Here is an 18,084-nt window from a genome sequence, read left to right as displayed (position 1 = left end):
GTGTATGTATATGTATATATATATATATATATATATATATATATATATGTATATGTATATATATATATATATATTTCTTATGACACTGTGAGTCCATGGGATCATCAATTACTGTTGGGTATATCACTCCTGGCCAGCAGGAGGAGGCAAAGAGCACCACAGCTAAGCTGTTAAGTATCACTTCCCTTCCCACAAACCCCAGTCATTCTCTTCGCCTTAGGTGCAAGGAGGAGGTAAAAATTTTAGGTGCCTGTACAAGATTCTTCTATCAATAGTTTATTTTGGAAGCCATGCTGGATTTAGCTGTACTCCACGTTAGTCTCTTCAGGAGGGCTGTGGTAGCTTTAAAGCAGTTAGGAACTTGTGGGTAGGGCCTCACTGCATTTTCCTAACAAGATTGCTGCCCTTCTACTGTATGCCAGGGTAGGCTTACTCTGTTCATCATTTCATTCGTCTGTACCATAGTTTCATACAGTGCCCTGTGTTTCCTCTTTCTCCTGAGGGACTGTTTTTGAAAGCAGAAATTGCGGCCCAGGTCTCCTCAGCAGTATCTGACGCTTTAGCGGCCATCCCCATGCTGCAAGGAAAGTGTAAGAGGAAGATTGTTGAGTCAGACAGCGGGGTATCTGATCCATCTCAGGCTATTCAAGTTGCTCCTTCTCATACGGAAGAGGAGGATACTTCAGTAGCCTCTGAGGGAGAACTCTCAGATGTGGATAGTGTAAATCCTGCTTTTGATGCTGAAGTGGTTTCCTTCAGCTTCAAGCTTGAACACCTCTGTGTTTTATTAAAGGGACATGAAACCCCCAAAAATTCTTTCATGATTCAGATAGAGAATACAACTTTCCAATTTACTTATATTATTTAATTTGCTTCCTTCTCTTGTTATCCTTTGCTGAAAGGTTTATCTAGGCAAGCTCACTGGCAGCAGAGAACCTAGGTTCTAGCTGTTGATTGGTTCCTGCATATATATATTGATTGTGATTGGCTCACCCATGTGTTCAGTTAGAAACCAGTAGTGTATTGCTGCTCCTTCAGCACATGATTCCAAGAGAAACGGATTAGATAATAGAAGTAAATTAGAAATTTGTTTGAAATTGTATTCTCTATCTGAATCATGAAAAAAAAAATTTGGGTTTCATGTCCCTTTTAACCCCTTAATGACCGCAGCACTTTTCCATTTTCTGTCCGTTTGGGACCAAGGCTATTTTTACATTTTTGCGGTGTTTGTGTTTAGCTGTAATTTTCCTCTTACTCATTTACTGTACCCACACATATTATATACCGTTTTTCTCGCCATTAAATTGACTTTCAAAAGATACCATAATTTTCATCATATCTTATAATTTACTATAAAAAACATTATAAAATATGAGGAAAAAATGGAAAAAAACACATTTTTTCTAACTTTGACCCCCAAAATCTGTTACACATCTACAACCACCAAAAAACACCCATGCTAAATAGTTTCTAAATTTTGTCCTGAGTTTAGAAATACCCAATGTTTACATGTTCTTTGCTTTTTTTGCAAGTTATAGGGCCATAAATACAAGTAGCACTTTGCTATTTCCAAACCACTTTTTTTCAAAATTAGCGCTAGTTACATTGGAACACTAATATCTTTCAGGAATCCCTGAATATCCATTGACATGTATATATTTTTTTTTAGAAGACATCCCAAAGTATTGATCTAGGCCCATTTTGGTATATTTCATGCCACCATTTCACCGCCAAATGCGATCAAATAAAAAATTTTTTTCACTTTTTCACAAATATTTTCACAAACTTTAGGTTTCTCACTGAAATTATTTACAAACAACTTATGCAATTATAGCATAAATGGTTGTAAATGCTTCTCTGGGATCCCCTTTGTTCAGAAATAGCAGACATATATGGCTTTGGCTTTGCTTTTTGGTAATTAGAAGGCTGCTAAATGCCCCTGCGCAAAATACGCGTATTATGCCCAGCAGTGAAGGGGTTAATTAGGGAGCATGTAGGGAGCTTCTAGGGTTAATTTTAGCTTTAGTGTAGTGTAGTAGACAACCCCAAGTATTGATATAGGCCCATTTTGGTATATTTCATGCCACCATTTCACCGCCAAATGCGATCAAATTAAAAAAAACGTTAATTTTTTCACAATTTTAGGTTTCTCACTGAAATTATTTACAAACAGCTTGTGCAATTATGGCACAAATGGTTGTAAATGCTTCTCTGGGATGCCCTTTGTTCAGAAATAGCAGACATATATGACTTTGGCGTTGCTTTTTGGTAATTAGAAAGTCGCTAAATGCTGCTGCGCATCACACGTGTATTATGGCTAGCAGTGAAGGGGTTAATTAGGTAGTGTGTAGGGAGCTTGCAGGGTTAATTTTAGCTTTAGTGTAGAGTTCAGCCTCCCACCTGACACATCCCACCCCCTGATCCCTCCCAAACAGCTCCCTTCCCTCCCCCACCCCACTATTGTCCCCCGCCATCTTAAGTACTGGCAGAAAGTCTGCCAGTACTAAAATAAAAGATTTTTTTTTTTTAAAAAAGAAAAAAAAAAAAAGCATATTTACATATGCTGTGTTTAGGATCCCCCTTAGCCCCCAACCTCCCTGATCCCCCCCAAAACAGCTCTCTAAGCCTCCCCCTCTGCCTTATTGGGGGCCATCTTGGGTACTGGCAGCTGTCTGCCAGTACCCATTTTTCACAATCAAATATTTATTTAATTTTTATTTTTTGTTATTTCCCCCCACCCCCCCCCCCCCCCCGACCAACCCCCACCACCTAAATACCGAATAAGGTGTTTTTTTTTAAAATTACTTGTCCCACTTTTATTTTGGGACACATTTTTTTCTGTAGTGCAGCGGTCCCCACCCGGTCCCTGCCCCGGCGCGCCCCCCGCGCGCGCCCCCTCGTGCACGTGCGCGCGCCCCCGCGCGCGCCCGGACTTGCACGCCCACGATCCCGCCCCCCTCCACATGACAAGGGCCATCGATGGCCGCCACCCACCTCCCACACCGGCTCCCACCCACCAACGATACCGGCCATCGATGTCCGGTGCAGAGAGGGCCACAGAGTGGCTCTCTCTGCATCGGATGGCCATCTAAGGTTATTGCAGGATGCCTCCATATCGAGGCATCACTGCAATAACCGGAAAGCAGCTGGAAGCGAGCAGGATCGCTTCCAGCTGCTTTCCACACCGAGGACGTGCAGGGTACGTTCTCAGGCATTAACTGCCTTTTTTCTGAGGACGTACCCTGCACGTCCTCGGTCATTAAGGGGTTAAAGGAGGTTTTAGCTACCTTGGACGACTCTAATTCGCCTATCGTTGTCAATCCTAAAAAGTCTAGTAAATTAAATATATATTTTATTGTTCCAGCTCCTGGGGAGATGTTCCCAGTTCCTGACTGGGCCACCAAAATTATTACCCGGAAATGGGAGAGGCTAGGGATACCTTTTTCCTCTTCTATTGTTTTTAGAAAAATGTTCCCGGTCGCAGATTCCATCAAGGAGTCATGGCAGACGGTCCCCAAAGTGGAAGGGGTGATTTCTACTTTGGCTAAGGTAACTACTATCCCTATTGAAGATAGTTGCTCTTTCAAAGATCCCATGAATAAATAGCTGGAGGCATATTTAATGAAGATTTATACTCATCAAGGGTTACAATGGCAACCAGCGGTGTGCATTGCTACAGTAACCAGTGCGGCAGCTTACTGGTTTGTCGCCTTGTCTGCATCATTGCAAGCAGAAACTCCCTTGGACGAGATTCAGGATAGAATAAAGGCTCTAAAGTTGGCTAATTATTTTATTACTGATGCTTCCTTACAGGTCATCAAGTTGGGAGCCAAAATATCTGCATTCGCTATATTGGCTTGTAGGGCCCTATGGCTTAAAACTTGGTCTGCCGATGTTTCTTCCAAATCTAAGCTTTTGGCTATCCCTTACAAGGGAAAGACCTTGTTCAGGCCGGCATTAGCAGAAATTATTTCCGATATCACGGGCGGTAAAGGTTATTTTCTGCCCCAAGATATGAATAACAAACTAAAGGGACGTCAGAATAATTTTCGTTACTTTTGTAACTTCAGAGGTAAGTCTTCCCCGGCCTCTACCATGCAGGAACAGTCCAAACCCTTGTGGAAGCCTGGTCCGGCCTGGAACAAGGGGAAGCAATCCAAGAAACCCGCAGCTGAATCCAAGTCAACATGGAGGGGTGGCCCCCGATCCGTGATCGGATCAAGTAGGGGGCAGACTTTCTCTTTTCGCACAAGCTTGGGAGCAAGATGTCCCAGACCCTTGGGCAGTAGACATAGTCTCTCAAGGGTACAAGTTAGAGTTCAAAACCTTTCCTCCCAGAGGAAGGTTCCACCTCAAGACTATCTGTAGACCAGACAAAAAGAAAGGCGTTCTTGAACTGTTTGCACGATCTTTACCTCTTGGGAGTGGTAGTGCCTGTCCCATATCAGGAACAGGGTCTCTGGTTTTACTCAAACCTGTTTGTCGTTCCCCAAAAAAAGGGAGCTTTCAGACCTATTCTAGAGCTAAAACTACTAAACAAGTTCCTCAGGGTTCCGTCCATTAAGATGGAGACTATTCGTTCCATTCTGCCCCTGATCCAGGAGGGTCAATTCATGACAACCATTCACTTGAAGGATGCGTTCCTACCCGTTCCCATTCACAGGGATCATCACAAATATCTGAGGTTTGCCTATCTAGACAAACATTTTCAATTTATAGTGCTTCCATTTGGCCTTGCCACAGCTCCCAGAATTTTCTTAAAAGTCTTGGGAGCTCTTTTGGCAGTAATTCAGTCTCGGGAATTGCTGTGGCTCCTTATCTTGTAGACATTCTGGTTCAGTCACCATCATTTCAACTAGCGGAATCCCATACAAAGACTTTGCTGGCATTTCTTCGCTTCCACGGTTGGAAAATCAATCTGGGAAAAAGCTCTCTGGTTCCAACTACAATAGTGACCACGTTAGGAACCATTATAGATTCTCTAGCTATGAAATTTTTTCTGACGGAGGTCAGAAGAAACAAGATTCTGTCCGCTTGCCTGTCCTTACAGTCGGCAACTCGACCATCAGTAGCTCAGTGCATGGAGGTAATATGGTTGATGGTGGCTTCCATGGACATAGTTCCATTTGCTCGGTTTCATTTGAGACCTCTGCAGCTATGCATGCTCACTCAGTGGAACGGTGATTATCTATCTCAGAGAATAGTTCTGGATCAATCAACCAAGGACTCTCTACAGTGGTGGCTGTCACAAGATAATCTGTCCCAAGGGACGTGTTTTCAGAGAACCTCTTGGGTCATTGTGACAACGGATGCCAGCCTGCTAGGTTGGGGTTCAGTCTGGAGCTCATTGAAGGCGCAGGGTCTTTGGTCGCAGGAGGAATCTGCTCTCCCCATAAACATTCTGGAGTTGAGAGCGATCTTCAATGCATTGATGGCTTGGCCTCAGCTGGCCCTAGCCCGGTTTATAAGATTCCAGACGGACAACATAACCTCAGTGACCTACATAGACCACCAAGGGGGAACTCTGAGTTCCTTAGCCATGAAGGAGGTGGCACGGATCATCCATTAGGCAGAGACTCACAATTGCTGTCTTTCTACCATCCACATTCTAGAAGTGGACAATTGGGAAGCGGACTTCCTGAGTAGACAGACTTTCCATCCTGGGGAGTGGTAACTCCATCCAGAAGTGTTCTCCAGGTTAACGACCAAATGGGGGTTACCAGAATTGGATCTGATGGCGTCTCATCAGAACACCAAGCTCCCAGCATACGGTTTGAGGTTTAGAGACCCTCAAGCCCTTCTGATAGATGCTCTGGAAGTTGCTTGGAACTTCAGGCTGGCATATCTGTTTCCTCCTTTTGCTCTCCTTCCACGAGTCATCGCTCAGATCAAGCCGGAGAGAGCATCAGTGATTCTGATAGCTCCTGCGTGGCCTTGCAGGATCTGGTATGCGGATCTAGTAGAGATGCCGTCTCTACCTCCGTCGAGACTACATCTCAGGAAGGACCGTCTGCTTCAGGGGCCCTTCCTTCATCCAAATCTCGTTTCTCTAAAGCGGACTGCTTGGAGATTGGACTCTTGATTTTAGCCAAGTGTGGATTTTCTGAGTTGGTTATTGAGCCCATGGTTCAGGCTCGCAAGCTTGTTAGTAGAAGGATTTACCATAAGATATGGCGTAAATATCTTTATTTGTGTGAATCTAAAGAATCTTCTTGGATTAGGGTCAGGATCCCAAGGATTTTATTTTTTCTCCAGGAAGGTCTTGAGAAAGGGTTATGTGTCAGTACCCTCAAGGGTCAGATTTATGCTCTTTCCATTCTACTACACAAGCGTCTGGCAGACATGCTAGATGTACACTCTTTTTGTCAGGCCCTGGTCAGAATCAGGCCTTTGTTTAAATAAGTTACTCCACCTTGGATTCTTAACCTTGTTCTTAAAGTTTTACAACAGGCCCCTTTTTGGCATATGCATTCCATAGATATTAAGTTATTATCTTGGAAAGTTTTGTGTCTTACTGCTATTTCTTCTGCTCTGAGAGTTTCTGTACTCTCAACTTTGCAGTGTGATTCTCCTTATCTCATATTTCATTCAGATAAGGCAGTTCTCCATACCAAGTTTGGTTTTCTTCCTAAGGTTGTTTCAGACAAAAATATTAATCAGGAAATTGTTGTTCCTTCTCTCTGACCTAACCCTTCTTCTCATAAAGAAAGTTTATTACACAACTTAGGCTACTAAGGACTTTCGTCAGTCTTCTGCTTTGTTTGATTGCTTTCTGGAAAACGTAAGGGTCAGAAAGCTACTGCCACTTCTCTCTCTCTCTCTCTCTCTCTCTCTCTCTCTCTCTCTCTCTCTGGTTGAGAAGAATTATCCGTTTGGCATATGAGACTGCTGGACAACAGCCTCCTGAGAATTACAGCTCATTCCACCAGGGCGGTGTCTTCTTCTTGGGCCTTCAAAAATGAGGCCTCTGTAGAACAGATCTGTAAGGCTGCGACTTGGTCGTCTTTGCACACTTTTTCTAAATTCTCTATAAATCTGACACACTTGCCTCGGCCGAGGCTTCTTTTGGGAGAAAGGTTCTTCAAGCAGTTTCCTGTCTTGTCCTTCCCTTGTCATCTCTGTCCTCTAGCTTGGGTATTGGTTCCCAACGGTAATTGTTGATCCTGTAGACTCACCGTGTCATAAGAAAGAAAACAAAATTTATGCTTACCTGATAAATGTATTTCTTTCTTGATATGGTGAGTCCACGGCCCTCCCTGTTTTTTGTTGACAGTGTTGTTATAAACCTCAGGCACCTCTGCACTTTGTTATTTCCTTTCTCTCCTTTGGTCGAATGACTGGGGTTTGTGGGAAGGGAAGTGAGGCTTAACAGCTTTGCTGTGGTGCTCTTTGCCTCCTCTTGTTGGCCAGGAGTGATATTCCCAACATTAATTGATGATCCCATGAACTCACTGTGTCAAGAAAGAAATACATTTATCAGGTAAGCATAAATTTTGTTATATATATATATATATATATATATATATTAGGGATGCACCGATACTAGTATCGGTACCGATACCAAGTATTTGCATGAGTACTTGTACTCGTGCAAATGCACCGATACTTAAACCGATACCTCCACTTCCTACCCATATGCTATCTTGTGGCGTTTTTTCAAACTGTATGTTCCCATTTCATTTTAAACTGGAGTGGAGACTAAACTAAAAATTGTTTACTACTTCTGCCAATACAAATTGCTGTTATTTGTATTATTGTAGGAGAGATCACTGTACCTCGTTCAGACAAACCCCTGAAGTACTGGGCAGTTAATAAACAGATTTCCAGCTCTGGCTAAAATGGCCCAAAAATATATTTCTGCCCCATGCAGTAGTGTGGAAAGTGAAAGACTGTTCAACTTAGAGTTGAACCTCCATACAAATGTCAGATTGATGTTATATAACAGCCCTACAACCCAATTGTATCACTCCTTTAAATTTTATATTTTATTGTAATATTTTTATTTATAAACATGTTCAGTGAACTTTTTTATTATTTCATAATGTCTTTTGAATTACAGTCCTTAATAATTATAAAGAAGGAATCTTAAATAATTAGTCTGTATTGTGCTTGGTAAACTGTCACATGACATAAAAAAAAAGTATCTGTATTTGGTATCGGCGAGTATTTGAAAACAAGTATCGGTACTTGTACTCAGTCATAAAAAAATGGTATCGGTGCAACCCTAATATATATATATATATATATATATATATATATATATATATATATATATATATATATATATATATATATATATATATATATATATATATATATTATATAATTTAAACACATACACTGTATTTATATGTATATAATCTATACACTTTGGTTAATGAAAGCAAATTACACACGTTGTGGGGTGAACGCACAGCAGGACCACTGACAGCCTTGCATTTAGTGTATTGTAGGAAGTGTTACTGCCCATTACCAGAGGATCTCACTATCCCTCTAACCAGACTGTGCTCCCCAGCAGCAGCATTGTTTATTGAAGTGTTTGTTCCATCTCCATAGGGAACTTAGTTCCTCCGGGAAAAATAGTGCAGGAACTCAGTTCCCATGCGTTCCCGCTCGATTTGACCCCTGACACCATAGTGGATGCATTGAAAGAAGACCAAAAAAAATTGAGATTAACCTCCACAGGTCTTCTGTAGCTTAAAGGGATATGAAACCCAATTTTTTCTTTCATGATTCAGATAGAGCATGCAATTTTAAGCAACTACATCTATTAACATTTCTTCTTTGTTCTCTTGGTATCTTTATTAGAAAAGCAGTAATTTAGGCTTAGGAACTGGACCATTTTTGGTTCAGGACCCTGGGTAGCACTTGCTGATTGGTGGCTACATTTAGCCACCAATTAGCAAGCGCAACCCAGGTGCTGAACCAAAAATGGGCCTACTCCTAAGCTTACATTCCTGATTTTCAAATCAAGCTACCAAGAGAATGATGAAAAATGTATAATAGGAGTAATTTAGACAGTTGCTTAAAATTGCATGCTCCATCTGAATCATGAAAAAAAATGGCTTTCATATCCCTTTAATTATAATAGAAAAACATTTCTTAGACAGTTTTTTTTATCTCAGAAATAGTATAACTTCCAAAATTTGAAACCTAAACTACTGATTTAATGTTTTCTACTTACTGGATGAAATCTGTTAACTGATTTTATTTACTTCCATATTTTGTTAATTGTGACTATCAGAAAAGTGCTGATTTGGAAGGTGAGAAACTTGGACTTCTGAAGTTCTACAAGTGGATATGGAGCTATTTTTTATCCATGATGAATCTTTACTACAAATGTGTGTGTGGGGGGGGGGACAACAATTTTGCTGTAGTTTTGTTGTAAGATATTATTTAACCGACTAAAAAATGAATATAATGGATTATTTGCTAGTGCAAATGTTTCAAGTGACCAACTCCTCTCATATTTCAATAGGCAACCGTGAACCTGTTTCAGCTACAGCATGCCCAAGTAGTGTCCCTTCCAGTCAACTGTCAGACTCTGTGTGAAGATGCCAAACTTTACGAGCCAGGTCAGCAGTATTCAGAGTTTGTAAAAAGCTTGCCAAAGGAAGAAGGTTCCATAGAGGCTGGATCTCTTGACGCTCCTAATTCTCGAGTCAGGAGGTAAGTCTGATAAATAGCCATTTAGCTTAAAACTGGGTAAATGACCATGTAGCCTTGTGTATATGCCGGGTGGTCCAGGGATCCTTTGTAAAAAAGCATGCATTGGTATGCTCAGGAGCAGCAATGCATTACTGAGCGCTAGCTGCCGATTGGTGGCTGAACACATGACTTTTGTCATTGTTCCACCCCGATTTGTTCAGCTACCACCCAGAAGTGCATTGCTGTTCCATCAACAAAGGATACCTAGAGCGTGAAGCAAATTTAATAATAAATGTAAATTCAGAAGTTGTTTAAAATGATAGCTATATCTGATTCATGAAAGAAAGAAAGAAATCTTGATTTCGTGTCCATTTCTCCAACATTGGTGTGTCCGGTCCACGGCGTCATCCTTACTTGTGGGATATTCTCTTCCCCAACAGGAAATGGCAAAGAGTCCCAGCAAAGCTGGCCATATAGTCCCTCCTAGGCTCCGCCCACCCCAGTCATTCTCTTTGCCGTTGCACAGGCAACATCTCCACGGAGATGGTTAAGAGTTTTTTGGTGTTTAAATGTAGTTTTTATTCTTCTATCAAGTGTTTGTTATTTTAAAATAGTGCTGGTATGTACTATTTACTCTGAAACAGAAAAGGATGAAGATTTCTGTTTGTAAGAGGAAGATGATTTTAGCAGACAGTAACTAAAATCGATTGCTGTTTCCACATAGGACTGTTGAGATGAAGTAACTTCAGTTGGGGGAAACAGTTAGCAGACTTTTCTGCTTAAGGTATGACTAGCCATATTTCTAACAAGACTGTGTAATGCTGGAAGGCTGTCATTTCCCCTCATGGGGACCGGTAAGCCATTTTCTTAGTCAAACAAACAGAATAAAGGGCTTAATATGGGCTAAAAAACTGGTAGACATTTTTATGGGCTAAATCGATTGCTTTATTTGGGCATATTATTCAGATTTAGGCTAACAATTGGCATTTATAATCTTGGGGAACGCTTATAAAACGGCAGGCACTGTGTTGGACACCTTTTTCAGTCAGGGGGCCTTTTCTAGTTATAGACTGAGCCTCATTTTCGCGCCATTAATGCGCAGTTGTTTTTTGAGAGCAGGGCATGCAGATGCATGTGTGAGGATCTAAAAATCTCTGAAAAAGCTTCTAGAAGGCGTCATTTGGTATCGTATTCCCCTCAGGGCTTGGTTGGGTCTTAGCAAAGACTATAGCTGGGACTGTATAGGGGTTAAATTTAAAAACGGCTCCGGTTCCGTTATTTTAAGGGTTAAAGCTCTGAAATTTGGTGTGCAATACTTTTAAGGCTTTAAGACACTGTGGTGAAATTTTGGTAAATTTGAACGATTCCTTCATACTTTTTCACATATTCAGTAATAAAGTGTTTTCTGTTTGAAATTTAAAGTGACAGTAACGGTTTTATTTTAAAACGTTTTTTGTGCTTTGTTGACAAGTTTAAGCCTGTTTAACATGTCTGTACCTTCAGATAAGCTATGTTATATATGTATGAAAGCCAATGTGTCTCCCCATTTAAATTTATGTGATAATTGTGCCATAGCGTCCAAACAAAGTAAGGACAGTACTGCCACAGATAATGATATTGCCCAAGATGATTCCTCAAATGAGGGGAGTAAACATGATACTACATCATCTCCTACTGTGTCTACACCAGTTTTGCCCATGCAGGAGGCCCCTAGTACATCTAGTGCGCCAATACTTATTACCATGCAACAATTAACGGCTGTAATGGATAACTCCATAGCAAATCTTTTATCCAAAATGCCTACTTATCAGAGAAAGCGCGATTGCTCTGTTTTAAACACTGAAGAGCAAGAGGGCGCTGATGATAATTGTTCTGTCATACCCTCACACCAATCTGAAGGGGCCATGAGGGAGGTTTTGTCTGATGGAGAAATTTCAGATTCAGGAAAAATTTCTCATCAAGCTGAACCTGATGTTGTGACATTTAAATTTAAATTAGAACATCTCCGCGCACTGCTTAAGGAGGTGTTATCTACTCTGGATGATTGTGACAATTTGGTCATTCCAGAGAAATTATGCAAGATGGACAGGTTCCTAGAGGTTCCGGTGCCCCCCGACGCTTTTCCTATACCCAAGCGGGTGGCGGACATAGTAAATAAGGAGTGGGAAAAGCCCGGCATACCTTTTGTTCCCCCCCCTATATTTAAGAAATTATTTCCTATGGTCGACCCCAGAAAGGACTTATGGCAGACAGTCCCCAAGGTCGAGGGGGCAGTTTCTACTCTAAACAAACGCACTACTATTCCTATCGAAGATAGTTGTGCTTTCAAAGATCCTATGGATAAAAAATTGGAAGGTTTGCTTAAAAAGATTTTTGTACAGCAAGGCTACCTTCTACAACCAATTTCATGCATTGTTCCTGTCACTACGGCAGCGTGGTTCTGGTTCGAGGAACTAGAAAAGTCGCTCAGTAGAGAAACTCCATATGAGGAGGTTATGGACAGAGTTCACGCACTTAAATTGGCTAACTCTCTTATTTTAGATGCCGCTTTGCAATTAGCCAGATTAGCGGCGAAAAATTCAGGGTTTGCTATCGTGGCGCGCAGAGCGCTTTGGCTAAAGTCTTGGTCAGCGGATGTGTCATCCAAGACAAAATTGCTTAACATCCCTTTCAAAGGTAAAACTTTATTTGGACCAGATTTGAAAGAGATTATTTCAGACATCACTGGGGGAAAGGGCCACGCCCTTCCACAGGATAGGTCTTTTAAGGCTAAAAATAAGCCTAATTTTCGTCCCTTTCGCAGAAACGGACCAGCCTCTAATTCTGCATCCTCTAAGCAAGAGGGTAATGCCTCACAACCCAAACCAGCCTGGAAACCAATGCAAGGCTGGAACAAGGGTAAGCAGGCCAAGAAGCCTGCCACTGCTAACAAAACAGCATGAAGGAGTAGCCCCCGATCCGGGACCGGATCTGGTGGGGGGCAGACTCTCTCTCTTTGCTCAGGCTTGGGCAAGAGATGTTCAGGATCCTTGGGCTCTAGAAATAGTTTCTCAAGGTTATCTCCTGGAATTCAAGGAACTACCCCCAAGGGGAAGGTTCCACATGTCTCACTTATCCTCAAACCAAATAAAGAGACAGGCATTCTTACATTGTGTAGAAGACCTGTTAAAGATGGGAGTGATACACCCAGTTCCAATAAAGGAACAAGGAATGGGATTTTATTCCAATCTGTTTGTAGTTCCCAAAAAAGAGGGAACGTTCAGACCAATTTTGGATTTGAAGATCCTAAACAAATTTCTCAGGGTACCATCGTTCAAAATGGAAACTATTCGAACGATTCTACCCACCATCCAGGAAAGTCAATTTATGACTACCGTGGATCTAAAGGATGCGTACCTACATATTCCTATCCACAAAGAACATCATCAGTTCCTAAGGTTCGCTTTTCTGGACAAACATTACCAGTTTGTGGCCCTCCCATTCGGATTAGCCACTGCTCCAAGGATTTTCACAAAGGTGCTAGGGTCCCTTCTAGCGGTTCTAAGACCAAGGGGCATTGCAGTAGTACCTTACTTGGACGACATTCTAATACAAGCGTCGTCCCTGTCAAAAGCAAAGGCTCATACGGACATCGTTCTAGCCTTTCTCAGATCTCATGGATGGAAGGTGAACAAAGAAAAAAGTTCTCTGTCCCCGTCAACAAGAGTTCCCTTCTTGGGAACAATAATAGATTCCTTAGAAATGAGGATTTTTCTGACAGAGGTCAGAAAATCAAAACTTCTAAGCTCTTGTCAAGTGCTTCATTCTGTTCCTCGTCCTTCCATAGCGCAGTGCATGGAAGTAGTAGGATTGATGGTTGCAACAATGGACATAGTTCCTTTTGCACGAATTCATCTAAGACCATTACAACTGTGCATGCTCAAACAGTGGAATGGGGATTATACAGACTTGTCTCCAATGATTCAAGTAGATCAAAAGACCAGAGATTCACTCCGTTGGTGGCTGACCCTGGACCATCTGTCCCAGGGAATGAGCTTCCGCAGGCCAGAGTGGGTCATTGTCACGACCGACGCCAGTCTAGTGGGCTGGGGCGCGGTCTGGGAATCCCTGAAAGCTCAGGGTCTATGGTCTCGGGAAGAGTCTCTTCTCCCGATAAACATTCTGGAACTGAGAGCGATATTCAATGCTCTCAGAGCTTGGCCTCAACTAGCAAAGGCCAAATTCATAAGGTTCCAATCAGACAACATGACGACCATTGCATATATCAATCATCAGGGGGGAACAAAGAGTTCCCTGGCGATGAAAGAAGTGACCAAAATAATTCAATGGGCGGAGGATCACTCCTGCCACTTGTCTGCGATCCACATCCCAGGAGTGGAAAATTGGGAAGCGGATTTTCTGAGTCGTCAGACATTCCATCCGGGGGAGTGGGAACTCCATCCGGAAATCTTTGCCCAAATAACTCAATTATGGGGCATTCCAGACATGGATCTGATGGCGTCTCGTCAGAACTTCAAGGTTCCTTGCTACGGGTCCAGATCCAGGGATCCCAAGGCGACTCTAGTAGATGCACTAGTAGCACCTTGGACCTTCAACCTAGCTTATGTATTCCCATCGTTTCCTCTCATTCCCAGGCTGGTAGCCAGGATCAATCAGGAGAGGGCCTCGGTGATCTTGATAGCTCCTGCGTGGCCACGCAGGACTTGGTATGCAGACCTGGTGAATATGTCATCGGCTCCACCATGGAAGCTACCTTTGAGACAGGACCTTCTTGTTCAGGGTCCATCCGAACATCCAAATCTGGTCTCTCTCCAACTGACGGCTTGGAGATTGAACGCTTGATTCTATCAAAGCGTGGGTTTTCAGATTCTGTTATAGATACTCTGGTTCAGGCCAGAAAACCTGTAACTAGAAAAATTTACCATAAAATATGGAAAAAATATATCTGTTGGTGTGAATCCAAAGGATTCCCATGGAATAAGATAAAAATTCCTAAGATTCTCTCCTTTCTACAAGAAGGTTTGGAGAAAGGATTATCTGCAAGTTCTCTAAAGGGACAGATCTCTGCTTTATCTGTCTTACTACACAAAAGACTGGCAGCTGTGCCAGATGTTCAAGCTTTTGTTCAGGCTCTGGTTAGAATCAAGCCTGTTTACAGACCTTTGACTCCTCCCTGGAGTCTAAATCTAGTTCTTTCAGTTCTTCAAGGGGTTCCGTTTGAACCTTTACATTCCATGGATATTAAGTTACTATCTTGGAAAGTTTTGTTTTTAGTTGCAATTTCTTCTGCTAGAAGAGTTTCAGAGTTATCTGCTCTGCAGTGTTCTCCGCCCTATCTGGTGTTCCATGCAGATAAGGTGGTTTTGCGTACTAAGCCTGGTTTTCTTCATAAAGTTGTTTCTAACAAAAATATTAACCAGGAGATAGTTGTACCTTCTTTGTGTCCGAATCCAGTTTCAAAGAAGGAACGTTTGTTACACAATTTGGACGTTGTCCGTGCTCTAAAATTCTATTTAGAGGCTACTAAAGATTTCAGACAAACATCTTCCTTGTTTGTTGTTTATTCTGGTAAAAGGAGAGGTCAAAAAGCGACTTCTACCTCTCTTTCCTTTTGGCTTAAAAGTATTATCCGATTGGCTTATGAGACTGCCGGACGGCAACCTCCTGAAAGAATCACAGCTCACTCCACTAGGGCTGTGGCTACCACATGGGCCTTCAAGAACGAGGCTTCTGTTGACCAGATATGTAAGGCAGCGACTTGGTCTTCACTGCACACTTTTGCCAAATTTTACAAATTTGATACTTTTGCTTCTTCGGAGGCTATTTTTGGGAGAAAGGTTTTGCAAGCTGTGGTGCCTTCCGTTTAGGTAACCTGATTTGCTCCCTCCCTTCATCCGTGTCCTAAAGCTTTGGTATTGGTTCCCACAAGTAAGGATGACGCCGTGGACCGGACACACCAATGTTGGAGAAAACAGAATTTATGCTTACCTGATAAATTACTTTCTCCAACGGTGTGTCCGGTCCACGGCCCGCCCTGGTTTTTTAATCAGGTCTGATGAATTATTTTCTCTAACTACAGTCACCACGGTACCATATGGTTTCTCCTATATATATTTCCTCCTGTCCGTCGGTCGAATGATTGGGGTGGGCGGAGCCTAGGAGGGACTATATGGCCAGCTTTGCTGGGACTCTTTGCCATTTCCTGTTGGGGAAGAGAATATCCCACAAGTAAGGATGACGCCGTGGACCGGACACACCGTTTGAGAAAGTAATTTATCAGGTAAGCATAAATTCTGTTTTTAAGGCCCACATTGATGTACATGTCCAAAAGGTCTTAAGTCCTCTGAACTTCTCAGCACACAAATATTTAGGAGACACATGGCTAGTGCTTGGAGCCAATTGGCTATCTACTTTATACGCCACTCCCAGAGCTGCCTGAACTAACCAGGGAGGCTGCAATTCTGCTTCTAACGAAAAAAGTTTGTCTTTGACAAATTATTGCTTTCTTTAAAGTATTAAAGTGATATTGAGGGGAATAACTGTTCAGTGCATCAATTCTATTTTCTAAGTAAACTAAATCTTACTTTTAAAAAAATATGTATTTCTTTTACGATGAGTCCACGGATTTCATCCTTACTTGTGGGATATCGCCTCCTGGTCAGCAGGAGGAGGCAAAGAGCACCACAGCAGTGCTGTATATATAGCTCATCCCTTCCCTCCCACTCCAGTCATTCTCTTTGCCTGTGTTAGTAATATAGGAGCTGGCAAAGTGAGGTGTTAGTTTAGTTTCTTCAATCAAGAGTTTATTATTTTTAAAGTAGTGCCTCTGAGTGCTGCTTTGTGCTGGGGTGTAGCCTGGACCAGATCAATGTCTTCAGTAAAAAGAGAAGCATTTGGTGGCTTTAGAGCAATATGAACTGGTGGGACATTATTCTCCTATACATATTGCTGCCCTAATATAGATAGCCTAAGCATTTTTAACTCGGGCTGATCTTTGTCCACAGGGCTATGGGAGGGAGAAGACCTCTGAAAGCCTGCTGGACTGCCATGCTGTCGCTCAGCATTCAAGGTAAGTGCTAACTTTTATTATTTCTGGGGACGGAGTCATTTCTCAGAAGACAGTGAGCACTACCTTTCTCCAACAGTGTAAAATGGACTCTTACTATATTTACGCTTTTTAACTTGTGTATCACAGGGATATGCGTAGAGACTGCAGTGTTTTCTGGTTTTTATGCTTGCTCCCGGTGCCTGTACTAAATATGGCGACCGGGAGATTGATTACAGACTTGTGTGTCACAGGGGATCTATACTGCAGTGTATTTAGGTTTTTAGACTTACTCCTGGTGCCTGTACTACAGCATGGCGACCGGGAGATTACATGGCACCTTGTGTATCACAGGGGTATGTGTTATTCCAGGAACAGGGTGCGAGAAAACCAGCATCTGAATGTCCCAGGTTTGATCCAGGGCACGGGGTTGACACAGGTTCCTGAAGTGACTCTAAAAGAAATCCCATTATGCCATGGCATTCAAAATGCAGTGTCCTCTGCTTGTTATACTTGCTCCCGGTGCCTGTCCTAAAAGCATGGCGACCAGGAGATTATATGTAGCCTTTTAAGGGTATGTGATCATGCTGTATGCAGTGTCTCTGTCGACTCCTGATAACTGCTTGTACCGTTTAATGTTTTTACTTCGGTACACTGTCTGGGGACTTTATGTCCGACGGCTTCTTCTATCTGTTAGCCACCCGGGAGTTATTCTTTGCTACGCCCACGAGGTGCGGGGCTATGGAACGGCTCCATTTTTTAATCCTAGTTGCCGCTTGGGAGTGCTGACCTGTTACGCCCACGATGGGCAGAGCTTGGCTATGCTACGTCTCTCTGTAGACAGTTGCGCGCCCTTTTTTTTTGCCTAATGTTATGTATTCAGAGCGACAGGATAAACAAGTTTCTCAGGGTGCTCTCTGGGAATACGTTGCCTGTCACAATTCTTGCATTCATGCTGTGATTATAGCAACGCAGGAATTAAGTGATTTATAGGCTCAGTACCAACAATAGGTGTTAAAGACCCTACGCCATCTGTGGCCCTATTTACTGTCCATGCGACAAATGTACTGTACCTCTACACATTTAAAGTGATAGCGTTTTTTTATTTGATAGGGCTCAAAGGGGCATAACAATACCGTTCTTTTTGTACTTAAAGAGACAGTTCTGTTGTTGGTGGAGTTCCCCTTTTTTTGATGCATTGTAGCTGTTTACTAAAGTCACCTAGCAATCAGTATGATGCAGCTTTGTGTTTCAAATGGAACAAGTGCACCCATGAAATAAAGTTTTCTGACCCACATGCGGTGCTCTGCGGTTCCTTGCAATTTCTTATGGATTGTGTGCTCAAGACATGATTGCTTCAGTGTTAATTGCAATGTCTTTTACCAGCAAGG

At 42.3% G+C, this 18,084-nt stretch overlaps 1 protein-coding gene across 3 annotated transcripts in view; it reads left to right on the top strand.

Annotated features, from left to right (window-relative positions):
* The window catches only part of ARHGAP29 (Rho GTPase activating protein 29), a gene marked incomplete in the record, with an annotated part of 410,124 nt that overhangs the window by 329,310 nt on the left and 62,730 nt on the right, over positions 1-18,084 (top strand). For all 3 annotated transcript variants that reach the window (XM_053694084.1, XM_053694083.1, XM_053694082.1), the window contains 1 exon segment: positions 9,479-9,669. In XM_053694084.1, coding sequence (XP_053550059.1) covers positions 9,479-9,669 — 191 coding nt within the window.

Source organism: Bombina bombina, chromosome 10, assembly GCF_027579735.1.
Source record: "Bombina bombina isolate aBomBom1 chromosome 10, aBomBom1.pri, whole genome shotgun sequence".
Taxonomy (NCBI): domain Eukaryota; kingdom Metazoa; phylum Chordata; class Amphibia; order Anura; family Bombinatoridae; genus Bombina; species Bombina bombina.
The sequence above is the reverse complement of the archived record's forward strand: the minus strand, read 5'-3'. Positions and strand labels throughout refer to the sequence as shown.